The 25,472-nt window shown below is 35.2% G+C and overlaps 1 protein-coding gene across 1 annotated transcript in view; it reads right to left on the reverse strand.

The window, feature by feature from the left end:
• EPHA6 (EPH receptor A6) overlaps positions 1-25,472 on the reverse strand; it is a 984,716-nt gene that overhangs the window by 897,669 nt on the left and 61,575 nt on the right. The window contains 1 exon segment of the mRNA XM_056138519.1: positions 10,693-10,757. Coding sequence (XP_055994494.1) covers positions 10,693-10,757 — 65 coding nt within the window.

Raw genomic sequence — 25,472 nt, forward strand, 5'->3', positions numbered from 1 at the left:
AATCTATGATTTTATATGGAAGAGTGAAACATTGTCTTTCTTCTCTCCTTCTGTCTGTTGAATAGTTTACTTTAAAGCAGTGTCCTTTTTGTATAGATACAGGAAGACAGTTAATATTATGCTTTGTAACTTAGGATTTAATTGGCTTTGATTATTATTCACCCCCAGGCATCTGCTTTCTCAACGTAAGCCTCAGTTGCCCTTAGTTCCTAACACCCCGAAAGCAGGGTCCCGACGAGGGACTGAATGAACCCAGGGCAAGCTGTGAGCTACCCTGGCATTGAAATGGGCCAGGCCAAAGCACCACGATTTTTAACTAGAAGTTAAGAGTTTGATCATAGACAAATGCTGTCATGATCCAAAACTATCAATGAGATTAGGACCCTGCTAAGGATAGAAAAGACTATCTGGCCTGAGCACTGTAGTCTGAGATTGAGATGGCCCTAAGAGAGCAATTCTATAAGCTTAATGTATTTCTTACTGTGTCCATACAAAATGATTAATATTATATATGCTTATATGCTTGTCGGACAAGGAGAGGAGAGATACACCCATGGGATTCCGCTCTAGGATGGGTCGACCTACTAAGGAGAATCTGTCTTAGAAGTGGCTTTCCCCGAGGGAAATAACTCTACCCCTATTGCTTGTGACCACACCTATGTGTAATTGTTACCCCAACCCCTCATTCTGGGGGATATAATGAAACTGTAATAATGGGCAAGGGGAGGCAGAGGAGAGATAGTAGTGAATGGAGAGAGGATTGGAATAAACCACAACTGACACCAACCAGCTTGGCCCTCATTCCTTCGCCTGCCCATAGCCATGGACGACCCTGGGGTGGGGGAACTGGCATGGGACTACTGAACACAGGCGACAGGAGAGATAGACTGCTGAGGTCTTTTTTGAGTTTACACGAATGACGTCAAATAAACAAAAGCATGAAAACCATTTATATTTTATTAACTCAAGGTGGTAATGAATCCAACTTCTATAACAGTGACTAAATGAAGAGAAAAGAATTTCTGGAATTGTACTGCATGGAAACTCAAGTTGAAGAAAAATTGTTTTGGGGGGGCCGAGTGTTTGTACACAGTAATAGTACAGCAAATGCACACAGAGCATTTGCCATGAGTCTGGACGACCCATGTTCAAACCCCAGAACCCCATATAGTACTCCAGGAGTGATTTCTGAGTGCATAGTTAGAAGTAATTCCTGAACACAACTGGGGATTACTTAACATGGAAATTGAGCGAAACCACTACCCACTACCCCAAAAATAAAATTTTTTTTTGTAGGTGTGGTTTTAGGCCATGCACGGTGGTGCTCAGGGTTTATGTCTGGTTCTGTGCCCAGAAAACATTTCTGGCAGTACTTGGAGGAATTTGAGCAGTGTAGAGAATTGAACACTGGTTGACCATGTGTGAGGCAAAGGCCACATCTACTGTATTGTCTCTATGGACCCTAAAGTCTTAAAATACAAATTTGTTTAAGACAATATTCCATCAAATATATAATGTCTACAATAACTTAAATTTAAAGGAACCATTTTAAATATGAGCATTGTTTCTATTCTTAAGTACTACTCTCCAATGGAAACTACTTTACCAGTGGCTTATCTGCAAGCGCTTTATCAGTGTAACCTACTTGGCAGAAAGAAAACATTTATTTCCAACCAGAGCTCAATTTCCATGTTAAAGAAATACTGAGATGCAACTCTTCCCTGGCTTTACATGTGGGGAGAGATAAATGTTTACTATAGTTCCCTATGCCAATTTTATTTCATTAGTTTTAGAGAACGAGACCTGAGGACCACATGTGGAATTCATAGGAATAGGGTGGTAAATAAAACCTGAGGTTCAGAGAATTAGAAAGTACTGTCAACTCTCTCTCATAACATTTGACATTCTATCACTACAATGCCTTCACCCAGATGTCATGTCCACCTTTGAATAAAAACGTATGAGGTATGCTAAAAGAAAAAAAATAAACACTCTGATAGGAATAAATAAAAGTTAAAAATAAAGTGAGATGTCAGCAATGTTAGAATTATTAGTCCAGAAATTTGAAGCAAAATATGCTTCACATGCTAACAGTATTTAATGCCTAGAACAAAGCGTAACAGTAAATAGGCAATGTAAGCAGAAACTGGATTTATAAGAACCAATCAACACAAAATTCTAGACATCAAGAACTGCATAAGAAAATGAAGAACACCTTTGATATGACTATTAGAAACCTAGGTACACCTGGGTGAAAAATCTTTGCGCTTGAGGATCTGACAATAAAAAAGTTCAACCTGGGGATCAGAGAGTTAATACAGGGAATAAGGTGCTCTCCTTGAATACTATCAACCCTCATTCAATCCTGACCAGATGTGACGAATATAAAACCAAAGCAAAAGACATAAACAAACAAACAAAAAACTTCCTACAACAAAGAGCAATTTCTTTAATACATGAGAAAGAATTAAAATTAGCACAACGGACATTTCACAACTACCAAATATGTAAATATGTTACAAGTTTCTCAGAATATATATTATTTAACTGACAACACTGTATTTTTAACAGAAACCATCAGTAATATTTAAACTTTCAGAATTAAACCACATACATATAATCTTGGGTTACTTCAATGTAGTACTAAAAGACCCAAAATGCAATACAAACATCTGTTACTATCATTAATTACTGCATTAGACATAGAAAGTACAATATAAAAGAGAAACTAATGATATGCCAAGATACCATTTTCTATCCTAAGTACAATATATTATTTTTCAACTTTAGAAGAATATTAGAAAACAGGCTCTGTTTTCCGAACAAAGTATATTTCTACACACTTTAATACAGGTTTCCTAAACTACAGGATCATTATTTTTTATAAAAGTAATTACAAAAACATTTGTTATGTTCACATATACCTTTTATTTAGATATTATATGCATTTAGACTTGTCCATCCCAATTTTTCTGACTATATCAGGGTAAATCCCTTAATTTAATTTACACAACAGTGAATATGTTGCATAGTATAGCATTAGTAGACCTTAGTCTTACTGGAATTTTTATATTTATGTCTGTTACAATTTTTCTAATAAATATATGAGCTATAATCAATATATTAAAAGTGAGTTTTAAAACTTACCTAGCAAGAATAAAAGAAGAGAGTAGGAAAAATATCTGAGACAGCAAATTTTTCACTTTCTTGCAAAAAATATTACTATGAATAAAAATAAATGGTGAAAATATTTAGGTGAGGGAGTGCTTAAAAATAAAGTTTGCTCATAAACATTAGTATATATAATTTTATATAAAGTTATACAGGTTATTATAATTATGAAATGATATTTAAACATCAGGTTTTGTTCAGGTATAAGTCCTTTTAATAACCGGTATATCACTATTAAATTAAGTCACAACTCTTTCCAATTTTAGTATCAAAAGAAAAACCCATAGCACTTTTAAATTGTAAGTATAAAATATAATTAATAAAATTTAAATTTTCAAATGTAGGGTTTTTTAAATCATAGTAAGCACTTTTAAAAATGTGCATTTGTTTAAAAGTATTTATTTATTTTATTTTTTTCTTTTTTATTTATTTATTGAATCACCGTGGGAAAGGTTACAAAGCTTTCAGGTTTAGGTCTCAGTCATGCAAATATCAAACACATTTCCCTTTACCAATACTTATTTTTTACCATGAAGAACCCCAATAAAACCCCACCCCCACCCCTCCCAGTCCCTGTGGGGCAGATGAATTCTAGTTAACACTCTATCTGCTTTGATTAGATTCATTGTTTCAATAAAAGATTCACCACTATTATTTAGAGTTTACTCCCCCCCCCCCCAAATCAGACATGCTGAAAAAGCATTGTGAAGTGATTTGCTTTCTACAACTGGGTTCAAGAATTAAATATTGGTTTTGGATTTCTGCTATTTTACTGATTGACCCTGGAAGTATTTCTACTGAAAGTCAGATAGTTAAAAAATTGGTTTCTGTGCTCTGGAGTCGTGGCCGTGCTGGAGAGCCGCTAGTGGGGGGCAACTGGTGGCCTCGGTAGGGCGTGAAGGGCGGACCGAAACGCCCCCCTTCCCATGAGGTTTTAGTCGCCCCCACTCCCCCGGCTCATACCTGCTGTCCACAAGGCTCCCATGTGGCCGCCATCTTTCTTTCCAGAGGGAGGAGGGCGGAAGGGACCAACACCCTTATTTTTTTAAATGCTTACTGTTTAGACATTCTTGGCTCACAACAATTACTTTTTCTCCAATATGTCATACCCCCATTGCCGTGAGGCATTAGAGAGGGTTTTATTTTTAATAGGTATTAAGAATATTGAATATCACATTTAATTGAAGATCCTCTATATATCTTCTTTTTCACCCACAATATTAAAAATTTGCTAAAAATTTATAATTGAACAAAATGATAATCAACAATACCAGAGTAAATAAAGTGTAAATGTTTGCATAAATTTTCATTCATTCGTGTTCAGGTCATAAGAATAAATTCTAAAGTCTTTTTCTTTCATACAGAAATATTACATCAGCAGTGATTTTTTTCATTAGTATTAAAAATACATGACTTTTATAAAGCTTAGTTTTCACCTTCTCAAAGAGACAGAGGTTTTCAAGTTTTGTAGAATTAAGATTTGATTTTAGCCATTTGCATTATTCACAAAAAATAGAAATGCAACATATATGTCTTTACTCCGTATTTGAGAATACCAACTTCAGTAATTAACTTAAAATTCCTATGAAACTGTACAATATTTGTATTTATACTGTATTTATGCTATATTCTTTCATTATTTATAATGGAACACTGTTAGATATTCAGATAGATAGCACAGCGGGTAGGGCGTTCGCCTTACAAGCGGCCAACATGGCCGACCCGAGTTCGATTCCTCCGCCCCTCTCGGAGAGCCCGGCAAGCTACCGAGAGTATTCGATATGCCAGACACAGTAACAACGAAGTCTCCAATGGAGACGTTACTGGGCCCGCTCGAGCAAATCGACGATCAACGGGAGGGCCTTTACCTTACCTTACCTCTTGGTTTGATATGTTGACAGAGGATAAGAAACACTAAAGGATAAAGTCCATAAGAGTTCTAAATTATGCAGACACAAAATTCTTGATATTAGATGATAACAGTTCAGTGTTAAAAATTTAATCTGATTCCTAAATTCTCTGATGAAGTCTCTCTTTTCTAAAAAAGTTTCAACATTTATACAAATATTTTCATTCCATCTCAAGAATATCTAAAAATATAACCCATATTTTTAAAACAGTTCTTTTATTTTCAAGGGTCTATTACACTCCTAATGACCAAAAAAAGTCAATAATCTTGTTTTTTAAAGTGATTCCGGAAAGTTTTATCTGTGTTTTTACTAGGACTGTAGGACTGAAATGGAATATATATATATATATATATATATATATATATATATATATAAATTCTACATATTCCATAACATATCTTGGTGATCTAGTAACATAGCTGTATTTACATTACATTACTTCACATTAGACTCATAAATGATTCTCAACTATTTGAAGGCAGAGACTGACAGGAAAAGACCTACAGTTGACCCATGAACTGGACATGAATCGTCAGAGTCTCCTCTTTTCCCCCTTATCTTAAACATGTACATTCTGTCCCACCAGTCCTTGTTGGGAGTCACTTCAAGGAGGTGAAGTGACTAAAGAAAAGTTACTGAAATCACACGGATAGTGTATATGCTAATGAACCTCTATATGGTCCTATAAAACTTCTTTTTTTTTGTCTCTTTGGATCACACCTAGCAATGCTCAGGGATACTTCTGCCTCTGCACTCAGGAATTACTCCCGGCGGTGCTTGGGGGACCATATGGAATGCCGGGGATCAAACCCGGTTCAGCCACGCACAATCCTACTGCTGTACTATCGCTCTGGCCCCCAAAGTTTTAAGATTATGGTGGGCTGGTATGAAGAGCAATAACTTATACCCTTGATTACTGATCCTGCCAATCTAAATTGGTCTGTCTCTTTCTTCCCTTTCTCCCTGCCTTACCTACAAATGGTACAGGTTTAAGATTACACCAAGGAGGCACGTTGGAACAATATCAAATTCTTAAAACATAATGCACACAATTGAAGAAGTCTTTCTTCAAATTCTTCCCTATTCTTAACGCTTCATTTTTATCCTCTCTTCCAAACTGTGATTTCTTCATAGTTTGTAAGAAACACATGCTTACATCACAGCCTGCCTCCAACGTTCCCTGATTAAAACTAATCCTTTCATTAAATATTATTTATAAATATCTGAAACCTTTTTTACTTTATGATTATTTGTATAGAATATTTTCTTCACTGCACAATTCTTATGTGGTAAGTATTGTGAGAGATAAAAGGGACATAAAAGTCTATAAATTAAATTCTGAACATTGTTTTAAATAAAGGAAGTATATATTAATTGTTGGCACAAATAAGTTGAAAAGTAGGCATTTAGAAAATAAACATATAGAAAATACTTTTTGCAAACATAAAGATCAGCTGCTCATGTCCACTCATCCATGTTTCTTCTGAGTAACCAGATAGGCTACTTAATGATCAGTAATGACTAGATTCACAGACACATCACAAATCCTTTCTAATTACATAAGCATGATATGTTTGTTTATCAAGACATATGTAGACTACATAAGCAGATGGGCTATTTTATGTTAAAAAAAGAGTTCATGAAATAATTTAAAAAATTATATTCTAAAGAGATATTGCAATATAATCGTATTCTACTTAGAAAGAAAATTCAATCAATTAAAAAATTATTTCTAAGACATAGTTTAACAGAGAATTATCAAACATATTTACCATATTTATCATAAGATGCTAAATATACCTAGTTATCTTCTTATCTATGACTTGTCTTAACAATTAACTAAATTACCTTCCCTGAAATAAAGAAAAATTTAGTGAAAATGACAACTCAAACTCTCCCCACTAAAAATTTCTGAGAAATTAAAATTTTGTACAAATATATTAATATTAATAAGCACAGTAAATAACAGCAGAGTTAGAAGCTAATAGGTAACATAGATTTTAAATTCTTTCACAAATATTGATATCTAGATGATTTTGTTCATGCTATTTTCAATGCTAGCTTATTATTTCAAAGTTATTCATACTATTTTCTTGTTTGTTTTAATCTTATAGATAGCTTTATATAAGGTCAGTTCTTTAAAGCTATCTATAAGGTCAATTCTTGTCAGTAAGTAACTTTTTGTCAGTAATTTTTTGAACAGAAGCTATAAGTTCTGTTTATTTATGCAGTATATCCATTTTGTCATTTCCTTTTATCTACCTTGGTTTTATATAATTACATACCTACATCCATACCTATTATAAAACGTATCCATGTGCTCCCATTTTCAAGTATTCCCTCTGCTGATGTATATTCATTATTAAGAAAGTAGCACTGTAGCACTGTAGCACTGTTCTCCTGTTGTTCATCAATTTGCTCGATCAGGCACCAGTACCGTCTCCATTGTGAGACTTCTTGTTACTGTTTTTGACATATTGAATATGCCAGGCCTTGCCGTGCGGAAAGAATACTCTCAGTAGCTTGCCAGGCTCTCAGAGAAGGGCAGAGGAATCGAACCCAGGTCGGCCATGTGCAAAGCAAAAGCCCTACCCGCTGTGCTATCACTCCAGCCCATTAAGAAAGTAATAGAACCTAATCTAAAAGTGATATTCCAAGAAACTGAGCATTCAATTCAATTTTGGGGTAAAGGTTTTGTAATAGGGCAAAACATGGCATGGCTGTGCTTGGAACTCACTCCTGGCTCTGTGATCAAGGTTGACTCCTCGCTACACTGGGGAACCATATGCAGCATCAGAGATCAAACCACACCAGCTGTGTACAAGTAAAGTGTCTTAACCCCTATACTATCTCTCAGGCCTCAGTACTTTTACTTTACTTTTAAGAATCTGAATCGTGTGTTACTTTTACCTATGTAGCATATATGAATGGGTCACTGGGTTTATCTGTACATGGCAGACTATTAGAAGAGAAGAACCCAAGTCATATAAAATGACGATATGTGTTAATATTAGGTTATGTCTGGCTTAGAAATTTCGATAAAACTAATTTTCACTCTGTGAGGTCCACATGTTCTATTATATCTACTACTATACTACAATTTTACTATGTACTATTTTACTACTATCAATTATCTATTTACCACTATCTGCTATCTCACTATCTGCTATTCTATTATCTACTCTACTACTGGAGCGATAGCACAGCGGGTAGGGCGTTCGCCTTACACGCGGCCAACATGGCCGACCCGAGTTCGATTCCTCCGCCCCTCTCAGAGAGCCCGGCAAGCTACCGAGAGTATTCGATATGCCAGACACAGTAACAACAAAGTCTCCAATGGAGACGTTACTGGGCCCGCTCGAGCAAATCGACGATCAACGGGAGGGCCTTTACCTTTTTTTTACCTTTACTCTACTACTGTTTCTGCTATCTTCCACATTTTTTCTATATAGTTCTCTCCTCTTATACTTTCCATCTTCATTTGACAAGTCCTAGTGTAGTTTCAAAAATTCACCTTTCTGCAGTATGTATAGAAAAGAGGAAAGCAAAATCTAAATCGATTATGCAGATTTCACATTCAATTAGGAAAAACAGGTCATTCATGAAGTTTCCAATACTCTATTTGTATCACAATAAAAACACAGGTTTTAGAGTTGAAAATAATTTAATTTGACCTAAAATTATATCACTCACTCTACTTGGCCTATAACTTGTAGAATATTTTAGTTTTAGTTTTGCTTTGTTTTGTTTTAGTGTCAAGAATATATGTCAAGGCTTCAAAGAAACTAGGCATGTATGACCTGAATCCCAACTTTTTAGATTAACTCCACCCAATAAGTAAGTTTTCTCATTCTCATTAAAATGGCTTTCTCCACTTGAAAAATAAAACTAAGACCTACCTTAGAAGATCATTACGAAAATAAAATTCAAGCTTCTTAGTACAAAGCCTGGCAAATAATAAACTATGAAAAAGCACAGTATTTCACAGAATTTACTCTGGTTAACTAATAAAGAAAAAAGAAATATTCTCGAGTATCATACCACCTATTACAGAATCATCAAAAGAAAGACAACACTAAGATCTATGTAAAAATATAAGTTGCTGTGTCTCTTGGTTATCTGTTTGCTCTTAAAGACAATGTGACCAAGGTGAATACAATCAAGAAAGTGACGCTCTAAATCTTTCTTTCCGACGAATGAGTCTTTGTTCATGAGTACATGAGGCCAGTGACTATATTCTTTGATTTCTAATATTATTTGGCATACATTTTTTCAGAATGTCAGATAATAATAAAATAAAATAAACAGAAAAAAGCTACTTTCAATAAAAATATAAAGAAACAAATATCCCGTTAAGCAAAGACAGGACAATTATCTCCCCATAGGCATTCTCATTTAAAAATAAGTGTTTACTAAGTAATTATTGATACATACCATCAAATTCAAGGAGAAATAATACTTAAATATATTTGCATTAAATTCTTTTTTCAGATTAACATATTTAAGATAATGGAAATAGAAACTTTCAAATGGTAAAAGTAATTAAAATACAATTTGCTGAGGGAAATTTTTAAAATATCAAGTATCTGAAAATATTTGATCAACTCCATTATTGAAGATTTTGTTCAATAGACAAAAAACAAAGTAGTATGCCTACGAAACACTTCAGTGTAAAAAGAAACCAGTATATCTACTGCAGTACATAAGTGGTGCAAAATATATAGAAGTCAAGTGTATATGGACTTCTCAGCAAATAAGATGATTGTCGTGCACTGACTAACCTAAGTTTTCCTCTGGCTCTCCCTATGGTTCCCAGATCCCTGCCAAGAGTGAATCCTAAACAGCACTAGCTATTTCCCCAAAAACAAAACAAATCAAAAATATATATCCTATAAATCTTTTCAAAATCAGCTAAAAAATGAACCATAGCATGATTATTTGTCAATTTATAAAACATGCAGTTCTTATTAATAAACTCATATTGTCAAAAATTAAAGTAATATCTATAAAATGAACTTATAAAAATCTGAAGTTTAGGATCCAGAGAGGTTACTACAGCACATAGAGTACTCATCTTCCACCCAGTCAACCTGGATTCAATCCCTGGTATCCCATATGATACCCAAAACATCGGCAGGAGAGATTGCTGAGTACAGAGAGAGGAGCAACCCCTCAGCACTGCCAGGTATGGTCCAAAAGTGAAAACAATAACAAAAAAAGAGAAAATCTGAATTTTATATACAATATTCATTCAGGTTATGAAATTTAATAAACAAACAGAAAAAGGTCTGAAACATAGACAAAGGAAAATAAAAACATATACATAGAAATTAACTTATAAAGAATGTTTATGGGATATATTCTAATATGACTATGTATAAAACAATGGTTTTATTAAGATTAAAAATAGTTTTTACTTTAAAAGAAAGCATAAATGTTTATATATAATTCCTAGGTGGTTACCAGTAGTATTTGTATTTTAAGTTTTTCATGGGATGAATTATATATTAAAATTTGTACTGAACAGACCCCAAATCACTTTTCTTTTTACTATTATGCAGACACTAAACACCTACAAGAGTATCAATTTTTAAAAGTCATTTAAACTTACCCCATTTAATGGATATGTTTTCCATCCTAGCTCTCCCAGCACAGTTGTTGTATCAAGCAACACAACTAGAATTAAATTAAAAAAAAGACCTGCATAAATTTCTTAATTGATGCAAAAATATATCAAAGTTATTGAAATTGTCAACTATTCCTATTGTTATTCAGTGCATGAGCCTTAATATGTTTCATTAGTAATTTTAAAATTACTTGTACATAGCAAATATTAACATGTAATATGTTAAGTAATAACATGAGACATTTATAAGTTAATTAAAATACATAAAATTTGTTTTTAACGAAGCCATATTAGACAATTTTATAGAAACTAAAGTCATAAAAGCTATATGAATAGCTGACTTTTTAAAAGTGATGAAATTACCACCTTTGCATCTCCCCTACCGCAATAATACCACAATAAAGAAAAAGTGATTAAGACAGGTTTCTGTACCTTCTGTTATGAAATGTCCTTATACATGACTGAAAATTGGAAAAGAGCTTCTTTAAAGTATAAATTACACTAATGCATGTGCTAGTTAGTATTTATTGGTAACATTAACCTACTGCTACTGGGGGCAAAAGCCATGCATTCCCCACCCAATCAAAAGTAAATAATAATCTGGTCAAAAAGGCAAAAAATATAAATAATTTATCAATAAATGTAATCTAGTAGAAATGTGTTGTTAAAATATTTAAAAGCAGAATATTATAGAGCAGTCTAGCAACTTCATGAGTCTAAGGTTAGCAGGGGGAGTCAGGGAGGATTTCATAAAGAAGATGTTATCTCCTTTATGGGTTAGAACAATGGATTCTTTTATCAAAAGTGATGAGAAACAATTGCTTTTTTCTTTTTAGAATGTTCCCTACAAAAGAACTGCTCTATGGTTAAATGAGTTCTATCCCTGGAGTGGGCACTAGGAGTGAAGATTATTTTGGATAATGAAGGTACTGAAGTGATAGCACAGCGAGTAGGGCATTTGCCTTGCATGGGGCTGACACGGCCAACCCGAGTTCGATTCCTCTGCCCCTCTCAGAGAGCCCGGCAAGCTACCGAGAGTATCTTGCCCACATGGCAGAGCCTGGCAAGCTACCCGTGATGTATTTGATATGCCAAACACAGTAACAATTGTCACAATGGAGACATTACTGGACCCGCTCAAGCAAATTGATGAACAATGTGAGGACAGTGACAGTGACAGTGACAATGAAGGTACAAAACTAACACTAGAAGTGTAGAAGGAGATCATCTGGGGAAAATTTCTGCAGGGCAGACAGCAAAAAAATCAGCTGTACCCGTGATTTGCTGTAGGTCTTTACTTTTCATAGTATCGCTAAGTCCTCCAGATACCAGTAGGTCGTGAATAACACACACTGACATATCACCATAAGTTTTAGTTATTCCTCATAGTTTTGAAAACAAAATTTTTATTTGCAATTTTAAAATATGCCAGTGGGTGTTAGGTTATTTGGCATCTGCTATTCAGTGTCTACCGGAAGAATTCTGTGTTTTTTCCTCTCTGAATTACTATGATACATTGTGCTATTTTTTTTTAATGAAATGAAGTATGCTTCAATTTCTGGGATAAACTCTACTTACTCATTGCAGAATATTCTTTCAGGTCCACTAACTCAATTCACCCCAAAATTTTTGTACACTGAGCTATAATTAACTTTCAGAACAGAAAATTTTCATTTTTCTAGATACTGTATACAAACTTATTATTTTTATTGAAAGCTTGGATTGTAACACTATAAGTCTCAAATGTGCATAATAATTATTAATGTAATGATTTAAATAAAATGTATAATTACCTTAAATTTGTCACTAGAAGTTCAAAAGTCACAAAAATTTTCTTTGTGACCTTTTATCATTACCCTCAAGTTATTCTTTGTTATTCTCTTTAATTAAACCCTTCTCTATCCAAATCCAGGGAAACAACTACTCTAATTCATGTCCTTATGATTTTTCCTTTCCCAAAAGAACAAACACATGTAATATTGTAGGTAGCTTTTCACATAGCATAATTTTGAGATTTTTCTGTATAGTCGTATGTATTTCATATTGCTTATAGTGTCTAGCATGTAGAACAACATTTAGTTGAGAACATTATAAAGCCAACATAAACAAACATCCATAAACATCCATATTCATAATGTGTATGTGATTCCATTTTTTCATTGCTCCATGATAGATTTATACAGCTACTGGGATTTTATGGAGAATACTTAATTTACTTTATTTTCTAATACTGATGTAACAAGACTCACAATAGAGACATTACTGGGCCTGCTTGAGCAAATCGATGAACAATGGGAGGACAATACTACAATGCTATAATATTGAAAAAATTAGTGTACATGGGTTAGAGCGATAGCACAGTGGTAGGGTGTTTGCCTTGCACGCAGCCAGCCCGGCTGAGCCGGGTTCGATTCGTCCGCCTCTTTTGGAGATCCCAGCAAGTTACCGAGAGTATCTCGCCCACACGGCAAAACCTGGCAAGCTACCCATGATGGATTCAATATGCAAACACAGTAACAAGTCTCAAAGTGGAGACATTATTGGGCCCGTTCGAGCAAATCAATGAACAACGGAAGGACAGTGAGAGTTTACATAAAGGACAACATAACAATGTTTATCATTTATTTATTTAACTTTAATGAAACTATAAAATTTTATTCAAGAATGAATTTGTAGTTCCAGATTGCCTTTTTAAATTCAAACTATAGAGATACTATACATAAAAACATATATACATAAAAAGTATAGCTTTCAAACTCTTCCAGACTATCACCATGATTTAGCATTGTTCAACTGCTGTTTTGGAAGGCAACACATAGTAAGCAGTAGGATCTCACTAATGCATTTCCATAATAATTAGGCAGCTTTCTTAATAATTAACTAAAATCAAAGTTACTGGAGGAAAACCTAGGTTATCTCACATTCTAGATTTCTCATAACCACCAAGTATTCATAGCATATACTACAACATCATTCCCTGTATTTTTCCTAAATCAGTGGATCTATTTACCCATTAGATTCATATTCTATGTGTGTAAATTTTGTGAAAATATTAGTAAAATATTTTTGAAAATATTAGTAAAATATAATTTTGAAAAATATTAGTAAAATATTATTTTGTAAAAATATTAGTAAATATTATTAAATATTATAAAAATAATGGTGTTTTATAGTCCTCCTACCAGAAAATAAGAAAAACATAAAGGTGTGCTAGGATCATGTTAAAAAAGATGCAGGATGGGCTGGAGCAGTACGACAGCAGGTAGGGCATTTGCCTTGCGTGCGCCCAACCCGGGTTCGATTCCCAACATCCCATATGGTCCCCTGAGCACCGCCAGGGGTATTTCCTGAGTGCAGAGCCAGGAGTAACCCCTATGCATCACCGGGTGTGAACTAAAAAAGCGAAAAAAAAATAGATGCTGGGACCAATCTGAATGTATTTCCAAAGAAATTACAGTGATAATTTGTTATTATACAATTGTCAATTGAAATAATTAAATATTCTTATATTCATATATTATTGTATCTTATGTCACATGCATTCAAGTGATAAAAATACACCTACTGATTTTTTTGGAACACAGAAAATCATTATTTTTAAAATGAAAATAACCTAAAAAGCATAAAGCATCTATTTTATTTTTCTACATAAAAACCTTCTGAGTTAAAGAAATAGTCAATTAAGGTACATTTCTATCATTAAAATATACCAGTTAATAAATTAAGAAGAAATAACCAAATTATGCTATCCATTTCCTACTGCTAATGAATGAATATATTTATCTAATGGTTTCAAATGACTGCTAACATCATTAAAAAGAGATGCAACATAAAGAGTTATGTTTTTTTCTAAAGGCTTAGTTTTGATAAATTCAATCTATACTAACAAACAATTCTAAAAAAGGCTAGAAATTCCAGGCAAGTAGTATGATACCCAGACAAATATACATAATCTAAAAATAATATTTGATAGGGCTGGAGCTATAGCACAGCAGGTAGGGAGTTTGCCTTGCAAGCGGCCAACATGGCCGACCCGAGTTCGATTCCTCCACCCCTCATGGAGAGCCTGGCAAGCTACCGAGAGTATCTCGCCTGCATGGCAAAGCCTGGTAAGCTACCCGTGACGTATTTGATATGCCAAACACAGTAACAATTGGCACAATGGAGACGTTACTGGGCCCGCTGGAGAAAATTGATGAACAACGGGAGGAAAGTGACAGTGACAGTGAATATTTCATAGCGTGTGTTCATTCAGCGTTCAATCTCATGTTGAGAAAATAACTGAAGATATCAAAATCCATATGTTACTTCTTGTCAAATCAAAATTGTTCTTACATGTGATATATACTATTCAAAAAACCTCACAAGTATATAGTACCCATACCTATGTTCTGACACTCAAAATTCACTGTCACTTATTTATCACATTAATATTTGGGGAATACATCTATTTCCCTAGCAGATCGGTCATGTAGAGATACTAATTCACAAGACATTATATGAAAGCTTTCTACATATTTTCATCTTGAAGTAATTTATATTCTCCCTTATAAGTTGTTTAACATCAATTTACAGATGAGAAAATAGAGCTTAGAGAAGTTAAATGCTTTTCTTTGACATCTCAAAGAGATAGATCTGAATTTCAACAAAAAATTTTAATCATTTTAAACTATTTTAAAAGTATAATCATAATTTTTAACTTTGGACATAAAATTGTATTGTTTAATTTTATAGATGCAGAAAAACATCACTCTATATTATTGATTCCCATTTATACATTTTATTCTAGCTTTCTCATCAGTGGGTGGAGCAATAGCACAGCGGGTAGGGCGTTCGCCTTACAAGCGACCAACATGGCTGACCCGAGTTCGATTCCTCCGCCCCTCTCGGAAAGCCTGGCAAACTACCGAGAGTATTCGATATGCCAGACACAGTAACAACAAAGTCTCCAATGGAGACGTTACTGGGCCCGCTCAAGCAAATCGACGATCAACGGGAGGGCCTTTACCTTTTACCTTTACCTTTCTCATCAGTAATTCTGGGAATTAAACTAAACTAAAAACCTCTTAGTAGTATCAGTAAATCATCCCATTTAGTGGTATGTATTTGAATATAATGCTCAATAATTCTTACTATACAATTAAGTCTACCAACAGATTTATTTTTCAAAGATTCAATATAAAATATTACCAAAATAACTGATTAATATTTTCAGAAATATATGTAGAAGTGCTGGTTATTAATATTTATAATTTATAAAATGTGATGCAAGTATATTCACTTCAAAACAAAAAAGAGGGAAACATACATTTACTTCCAGAAAACACATACTTTGGAATGAGTAGCTCTTTCCTTAGTAATGTTAAGAAGATTTAGAGTTACTTTATTTTTCTCATTTAATTATAATCTTAGCTTTTAAAAATTCACAAGATCATTAAATTTTCAAATTTATATTTCACATGAAATGATACATAACTATTAAAATAAAACTGAAGATGGGGTGTTTTTATTATCATAACATATAATAAATGTTTAAATTTTATTTTATGTATAAAAACTTCAAAGTCAGGCATTTTCAGCCACACTAATTGCACTAAGCCCAGCAAGGTGAGAGCTCCTCCTGCTGGCTTTGAAAATAAAGAAGTTATCTAGTCCCCACCAGATTGCAAAAGTACTGGAAATTGAAGAAGAAAAACACATCATATGGACATTAACTTCAGTAAAAATGAGTAAGTTTTAATTATTAGTGAACACTTTTGAAATACAGCAAGATTCATAAAGTAGTCATCATGGAAACATAATTCTATTCGTATCACAATAATGATAAATCGGATTAAAAAAAAAGGAACCAAGGAGATAGTACAGGATTTAAAGTACCTGCTTTGCATATGCTGATCCCAGCTGCACATGACTCCCCCAAATTCTCTCTGTGGCCCATGAGGTCTCAGAGCATCATCTGTGTGGTCCTTGCAGACCTTGGCACAGCAGGATGCAAGCAGCACTGCAATACCAAAGGTCTGAGCACTGAACTCAAAAACTGACAAGAATGGTAGACCAGAGAGATAATACAGCAGATAAGGTGATTGCATAGCAAATGTTCAACCAGAATCCTATCTTAGGCACCACATTGGGCTCTCAAGCCCCACTAATAGTGATCTCTGAGCACACAGTCAGGAGTAAATCTTGAGCACAGCCAGATGTAACCCCAAAACAAAATAAAAAGAATTGCAGGAGTGGCTCCTGAATTCCAAGAGCACTAGTTGGGAACTGCCACCCCTGTAAAAGAGAAAAAAATTATCTATAAGTGAACAGAGAATATGTATTTACATACGTTCTCTATTCATTAATACATGCATATTATAGAATAGAACATATTACATATTCTATCATACAATACAGAATAATGGTTACAAAAATATGCTTATGTTTTCAATACGAAATAATTATAAAAAACTGGAAGGCAGTATAAGATCAGTGCACACGCTAAACGTGTGGCCAACCAGGGTCCTAGTACCTGCATCACAGAGTCCTCTGGAAACTCCCTTTGTTGTCAGGAAGGCTCAGGTTTCCACAGCGTTGAAGGACTCAAGCAGCCTCTTATCCTCAGGCCTTTGCACAGAACTGAGGGCCCCACTGGCTAAAAATCACTGGTGGGGCCCTTGGAATTCCTGAGCACTGCTTAGGAGGTATAAAACTAACTAAATAAATATATTTTTCCTTAGTAAGAAATTTGAAGATTTTTCTTGGTAATTATAAGAAAAGTCCACTGTGTTTTGAAAAAATATATACGATTCTTTAATTTTTTTAAGGTTAATGTTCCTAGATCAAATGTGAGAATAATGAGTACCTAAGATTAAACACTTCAAAGCTCACTTTTTGTTCTTGAATAATTCATCAAGTCATATCCATTTTAGTAAACCTAAGAAATATTTTAAATCGCTTGACTTATACATTTGTTGCATGTAATAGATCATTTTTTGTTTTACCTGCACAATAAAAATGTCATTTTGAAAAATTAAACAAGGGAGAAATATAACACCATACTAGAAAATAGCTATTGTTTTAGGGTGATTTTGTTATGTTATAAAAATGAAATTAATAGCTTGTAAACTGAACTCAAAGTTTTATCAAAAGATTTTAAGATTCAGAGAACTTTAAACGCATTTCGGAATTATCTCCCACAGACTTCATGCAAAAAATGACAAAGTATTTCTTTTTGAAGTCTTTCAATTGAATCTTCGTTCTAAAAATGAGACTAAGAAATGAAAAGTACATCACAGTAATATAGTAGTAGAGACTGTAAAGTTTCCTGTTTCATCCCATAGCACCAAAGAAACAATTAAAGTGAATACTTCTGAGATCAAAACCAAGTAAAATCAGTGAGTACTTTATATATATATATATATATATATATATATATATATGAATTTTTAGCTATGGCCTCATTTGAATGCCAACCTGTTTAGATCCTATTTTAAACTGACATACAGTTTTTAACAACATCTAATTTAGTTTTGAGATAACAGCATTTTTTTATTGACAACACCCAAAGCTTTTTGTGTTTGATCTTTATACTCTGGGTATTCCTCTAACAGAGTAAAAATCAATATTAGCTCCTAAAATATTAAACACTGACTGATCTAAATAAATAGGAATTATTTTATGTACTTCAGCTATGTCCCTCTATATAGTGAATATTGTAGATATATAAATATATACGTATATTTTCCTCACTTCTACATCTTGTTTTGTATTTTAACCTCTATATTGTTATCCTATTTGCACAGCTTTGTTTCAGCTAATAATCATTTATAAAACCTGGGAGCAGTAATCAGGGCTTACTGTATAGACTCAAGGAAAACCCAGGAATCTATCTCATCTACCATAAGGTCACTAAATGAAAGGTTCATTTCTGGGCAAGGTCAATAAATTTAGCAGTGTGTCATTTAACAATTCATTCTGTCTTCATTAAATTATTCGGATATTTCTAGAGGAAGGAAGGGAGGGAGGGAGGGAGGGAGGGAGGGAGGGAGGGTGGAAAAGAGAGAGGGAGGGAGGAGAGAGAGGGGTGGAAGGAAGGAAGGAGTAAAGGAGGGAGGGAGGGAGGAAAGGAGAGAGAATACAAAGGCTCCTGACTTGCATTAAGTGGCCCAAATTTAATGCCAGTCCTCCATGGTCTCCCAGTCATCACCAACAGTTATCCTTTATCAAAGAACCAGGAGAGAGCACTAAGAAAACTTTACAATTTTCTAATTGAAAGCTATATATAATCTACTATCTGTAGCATGTTGCTCTATAAATAAAGTACCTTCACCAAGAACATGTATTGTTTCCATTAGTTTTAGTTACACATATTTCAAATAAAAAATGATTTTGTTTTAATCTTAGATATTCTAGCCTTGTATGTAGTAGGCATTATAAGTTTCAGGTCTAGCACAAAAACTCCAAAGCATTTATTAAATATACCTTCATTTAGCGCAAACCTTTTAACCTACTCCACATGATTTATGAATCATCAGAGATGCTTTTCTCCTTTATAATTCTTTTTTGGTGGGGGAACTGGGCCACACTTAGCTGTGTCCAGGGTTTCCTTCCAGCTCCATGCTGAGGAGTCTCTCCTGCTGGTGCTTAAGGAACCATATGTGGTGCTGGTAATTGAAACTGGATTGGCAATGTTCAAGTTTAAGGTCTTAACCCACTGTACTATCCTGCTGACCCCATACTTTATTATACTTGTGTTTCCAAGTTGTCCTTGTGGGATTTGAGCACGCTATTTATGAAAAAATGTTGTGAAAACCAATGCTAGGAATACACTTAAATCATTGTTTTTATATCTAATAAGAGCTTATTATAATTTAGGGGTACATAAAATACCTTTTCAAGAATATATTAACCATCTCAACGCCAACCCATTTTTCACAAAGAATAACACTCTATATTATAAATAAGTGCTGTAAGGGAAAAACAAGTTTCTGCCATTGTTTGGAAGGAAGGAAACTGGGGACATTGGGGAAAAGAAGTGAGCACTGGTAAAGAGACCCATGCTCAAACACTGTTCCCCTGAAACTCAATCATGAATAATTTTGAAACTTTGTAATTCACAGTGATTAAATAAATTATTAGAAAAAAAGAACAGTCTAGGAAAAAACTACCGCAAACTTTACTTGAAAATAAATAATAATAACTTTCAGACAAGGAAATAAAGACTAAGCCTTAAGAATTTTAGGTCTACCTACATACCATAGTTTATTTAAACATGTAATTGCTAAAAAGAGATTAAAATACATTTGATGCATTAAAGTAAAATTGTAGCTATTTCATAGACTATGTAAAATTAAATTGAAATTCTGAAAGGGCAGACATCCAATATCCCATCAATATCAACATCAAAACTATTACTAATTGGACCACTTAGGTTTTATGAAAGTTTCAAATAATATATTGGAGAAATAAATTCTAATAGCCAAAAAAGAAAAGGATAATGATTATTCTCTACTGATGGATGTTTCAAAAAATAGAACCAAATGCCAAAAAAATCTCTGTTAAATTTATCAGAAAGAACAGAATGTTTTACTTAGAATGAGAGTTTAAAAATTTTAAAGTAAACATTACAAATAGATGCCCTGAGGATCCATGGGAAGTAGACAAAAATAGGCAAAAAATGTTAGTTGAAAAACATAGAAATGAAGTATAAATCTCATGTAGCCAATAACACTTTATCCCCAGAGGGCATCTAATCAATTCAAACACCTGTCTTGTTCACAGTGAGGAGATAATAACCTCTGAAAATGGTGGAATTGGGAAAGGGCATCAGCATTCCCTTCGTCAATACAAAGGAGGTCAGAGCCACACCAGTGGGAACGAAAGACCAAAGAAGAACGCCAATCTGGGGGAACACTTAGTGCTCTAGAACCCAATGAGAAACTTTCCTTGAGAAGAGAAAGATGCACTTGTGTGTCCCAGCCTGTGTGATGTTACAGAGCTCTGAACACACACACAAAAATGTCATACGCAGTGTTAAATGCACAGTTCCAGTCAGCAAGCAGTGCTAAGGCTCCAATTCAGAGCTTTCGTTACATTTTCTGACTCAGTAGAGGGAAATCACTACTGTACGTTAGTCTGAGATCAAAGTGGGGACAGTATTTGGACACTAGAAATAGCCAGAAAGCTGAAGCAACAACAGACTCCTTAATGTAGGAGAGGTGGGTTCACATGATGGCTAAGGAAAGCATCTGTAGTGACTAAGGAGAGCATCTGTAGCAACACAAAACTAAAAAACAAGAATTCCCTTAGGCCTATGCAGAGGAGAGCTTGCAGAGCTTGGAAACCTGAGGTCATCCCAAATTCACAAGAAATACCACAAGTCTATTAACAGCATATACCGCCAAAACAATAGACATCTATATCTGGACCTCCAGGGAAAGTCTAAGAAGCTCAGAGAAAAGTGGTGTGAGCACAAGAGGACAGGAAGCAACAAAGGATTTCATACCTAAACTAGACCTCCTCACTCAGGTGGTCATTGAAAAAACACCTGAAAAAAAAAAATCAGCCGTAAAGCAATCTGTAGGTTAAATGCAATACCTTAAAAAATTAAAAGGAAAACCTGATACAATTTTCAGGTAAGTAATAACAATTTTCAGGTAACAATTCTAAAATGTGTATAGAACCAAAAAATCATTCCAAATTATCAAAGCTAGGGCTGGAGTGATAGCACAGTGGGTAGGGCTAGTTTGCCTTGCACACAGTCGACCCAGGTTCTATTCCCAGCATCCCATATGGTCCCCTGAGCACCACCAGTAGTAATTCCTGATTGCATGAATCAGAAGTAACCCCTCTGCATCACTGGGTGTGACCCAAAAAGAAAAAAAAAAAAAAAAGCTAAAATATTGTCAAAGGAATTTTAGAGAGAAAAGGTAAGTGGATAAATCATAATCCCAAACTTAGAATACTATTACAGAACAAAAGTAATGAAAATACATGGTACTAGAACAAAAACAGGTACACAAATTAATAGTGTAAATATAGTCAAGAAATAAGTTCACTAACATATGACAAAGGAAACAAGTACATACAATAGAGAAAAGAAAACCTCTTCAACAAATAGTGCTAAAAGACCTAAGCAGTAAACTTGCACAAGTGAGAGGGAGGTAGAGAAACTAGATAAACATTTAACATTACTTGCAAAATATAAATGGATTAAATACTTAGTTGCTGGACCTGAAACTGTAAAATGCAGAGAACAAAACAGGTGGTACATTACAGGGCCTCTACATCATAGATGTATTTGGAAAAGCATTTCATTATCAATAAAAAATGAATAAAAACCAAAAATGTTGAATTACACCAAAAAACAATCTACCACAAGGGCAAACTAGCTATTGGGAGAATACATATGGACATATTACCTGTGAGAAAGAACTGATATACAAAAATATGTAAAACACACACACACACACACGTTCACTGAAAAAGAGAATAACACAATAAAATCAATGAGTAAAAGACCTGAATAGATGCTTCCCTGAAAAAAAGGTATGCAGAGTCCACAGACCCACAAAAATTCTAAATATATCTTATTACTAGGGAAGTGGAAACCAAAATCACAATAAGACATCACCTCAAGGAGATATGAAACACTAAAAGCAGGTATTACTGAGGATACAGAAATTAAGAATGGCCTGAAAGGTAGTACAGCTGTAGGGCACTTGCCTTGAACATGGCTGACTCAGGTTCCAACCCTGACAACCCACATGGTTCCCTAGGCACTTCCAGGAGTGATCCTTGAGTGCAGAGCCGGGTTTTCCCTGGAACACCTTCAGTATGTCACCCACTAACCTCCCACTCCCCCAAAAAAACAAAACCAGAAAAGAAACCCTGGTGTTTAATTGGTAAGAATGTAAATTGGTGAAGCTTTTATGTAAAGATAGAGAGATTCAATAAAAACAAACAACAACAGCAAAAATAATAGAAATGGAAGACATATGGTATGGCAAAGCTAAACTCCCAGGTAGAAAAACTCACAGGTATTTGTCTGAAGGATATAAAAATGCTAAATCAAAAATATATCTTACTTCTACATTCGTAGCATTACTCACAAGCCAAAACATGGAATCAACTTAAATGTTCATGAACAGACAACAGGTTAAAGAAGCTATGCTCAATATATGCTCAGATGTATGCTTCATGGCGTAATATTCTGTTAGCTAAAAATAGATAAAATTGGGCTGAGGATATTAACCAAATGGTAGAGCACAAATGCCTAACACAAGCTAAACTCTGATTCTAAGGTATCACATGCCTGCCCCCAAGCATAACAAAATGTACAAGTCCTGAAAGCCCCGTACTACTTCCAAGTTGGCCCCATTAGCACTCAAGCACCACTCGGCCCAAGGACTGCAGTGCTAAACTGAGCATTATCAGGAGTGGTTACTATAAAAATTTTCAAAAATAGGAGCCTGAGAGACAGTACAGTGAGTAGGGCACCAGCCTTGCATGCAACCAACCCAGGTTCAATCCCCAGCATCATATATCACTATCATTCAGAAGAGTCAAGAGCAAGAAATGAGTGACACAAAATGTACACATGTGCATGTGCACACATGCACATACATATACACACAAAATTAAAAAAAAACAAAATAAATTATTTTTAAAAAACATGAAATTTTACGATTTGATACAAATGTACTAAATGGTTTTTGCCTTGCATGTGGCTAACCCCAGTTCTTTATTTGGGGGCTGGTGGGACACAAACACACAAAACAATGCTAATGGGTTACTCCTGGCTTTGCTCCCAGGAATTATTTCTGGCGATGCTGAGGGTTCTCTATGGGATGGTAGAGAATGAACACAGGTTGCTGCATGTAAGGAAAATGCCCTACCCACTGTACTATTGCTCCATCCCCTTACATCACTTCTATTCCTGGTACCCCACATGGTCCCCCAAGCACAACGAATAGGAAATCCTGAGCACAGAGTAAGGAGTAAGTCCTGAGTACTGAAAGGCGTAGCCCCAAATTACACACACATACACACACAGTTTATAGATATAAATTAAAAACATTAATGAAAGGTTTCACTCAGATCATAAGAATAAAAAGGTAAAGGTAAAGGCCCTCCCGTTGATCGTCGATTTGCTCGAGCGGGCCCAGTAACGTCTCCATTGGAGACTTTGTTGTTACTGTGTCTGGCATATCAAATACTCTCGGTAGCTTGCCGGGCTCTCCGAGAGGGGCGGAGGAATCGAACTCGGGTCGGCCATGTTGGCCGCCTGTAAGGCGAACGCCCTACCCGCTGTGCTATACTTTAATAACTAAATCACTTGATCACTTGACTTCCCATTAATCGTCGATTTGCTCGAGCAGGCGCCAATAACATCTCCAATTGTCCCTGTCGCGTGCTAGTGTAGCCCAATGGCATCTGTTTGTTCTAGGAACATGAAGAGCCTCAAACCGACCATTCATGATCGTGATGAAGAAGTCTGACCATCTGGTAGGTGGGCGGCCACGTGGTCTTTTGACGTCCTGTGGATTCCAGTTGGTAACGGCTCTAATACAGTGGTCGTCTCTAAATCTCATTACGTTTCCAGCCCATCTGATTTTTGGCGCCTTGGCAAACAAGACAGCGTCCCTGATTCTTGATTGTCGATGGAGGTCAGAACTCCGGATTCAAACATGATACTCCAAGCATAGCTCTTTCAATTCCTCTTTGGGAGACCCAAATAGCGTTCTCATCCTGTTTGCTTAGGGCCCAGGTCTCTGAGGCATATGTTAAATAATTGTTAAATGATGTGCGAGGAACACCAAGGGAGAGACAGCCACAAAAAAATAAAATAAAATAAAAAATAAAATAAAATAAAATAAAACGCCTGTCTTTGTAAACTCTTAAACTTATTCGCCAACGTGGTTTGGTGCATGCCTCAGGCAACCGCAAGTGAAAGTCTGAGCTCACAAAGCAGTGCAGAGATGTGATCAAGGAAGACCTCAAAGAGAGAAGAGCAGAAGTGCTGGTAGATATGGCAGAAGCCGGGAAAAGCATTCGTAACGCACGCCTGTCCTTCGCCAACTACAAGACCAAGATGACTTGCCCTCCGATGTCCTGATGGATCTATCACATCTTTCAGAAAGGCAATGGAGAAGATTATCCATGACTTCTACTCAGATCTCTTCGATAGCCATGTCCACCTGCCGACATACCAAATTCCACAGGATGGATATGTCATTCCCAATGTTCTCCCTTCTGAAATCCGACATGCCATTTCATTGCTAAAGAAACGAACAGCACCCGGCCCAGACAAAGTCAGGCCTGAACACCTGAAGAACCAGCCCTCTGTACTCATCAATATGCTGGCTCAGCTCTTCACATGCTACCTGTCTGAATGCAAGGTTCCGTCCCAATGGAAAACCAGCGGGACTGTACTACTGTACAAGAAGGGAGACATCCACAACATTGACAACTATCGCCCAATCTGCCTATTGTCTGTTATCTACATGCTGTTCACTCAAGTCATCCTGAATAGAATTGGCAGAACACTAGATGAAGGACAATAATGTGAGAAAGCCGGGTTCTGCAAAGGATTCAGCACCATAGACCATATCCACACGATAACAAGGTTTCATTGAGGTTTCGCGGGAGTTCAAGATGCTGCTCTAACATTCATTGATTTAAAGAAGGCCTTTGATTCTGTTGAGACAGAAGCAGTCACTGAAGCCCTAGCCAATCAAGGCATTCAAACTCAATACATAAGGATTCTCTGTGAGCCGTAT

The sequence above is a fragment of the Sorex fumeus genome, unplaced genomic scaffold (assembly GCF_029834395.1).
Source record: "Sorex fumeus unplaced genomic scaffold, SorFum_2.1 ptg000129l, whole genome shotgun sequence".
NCBI lineage: Eukaryota > Metazoa > Chordata > Mammalia > Eulipotyphla > Soricidae > Sorex > Sorex fumeus.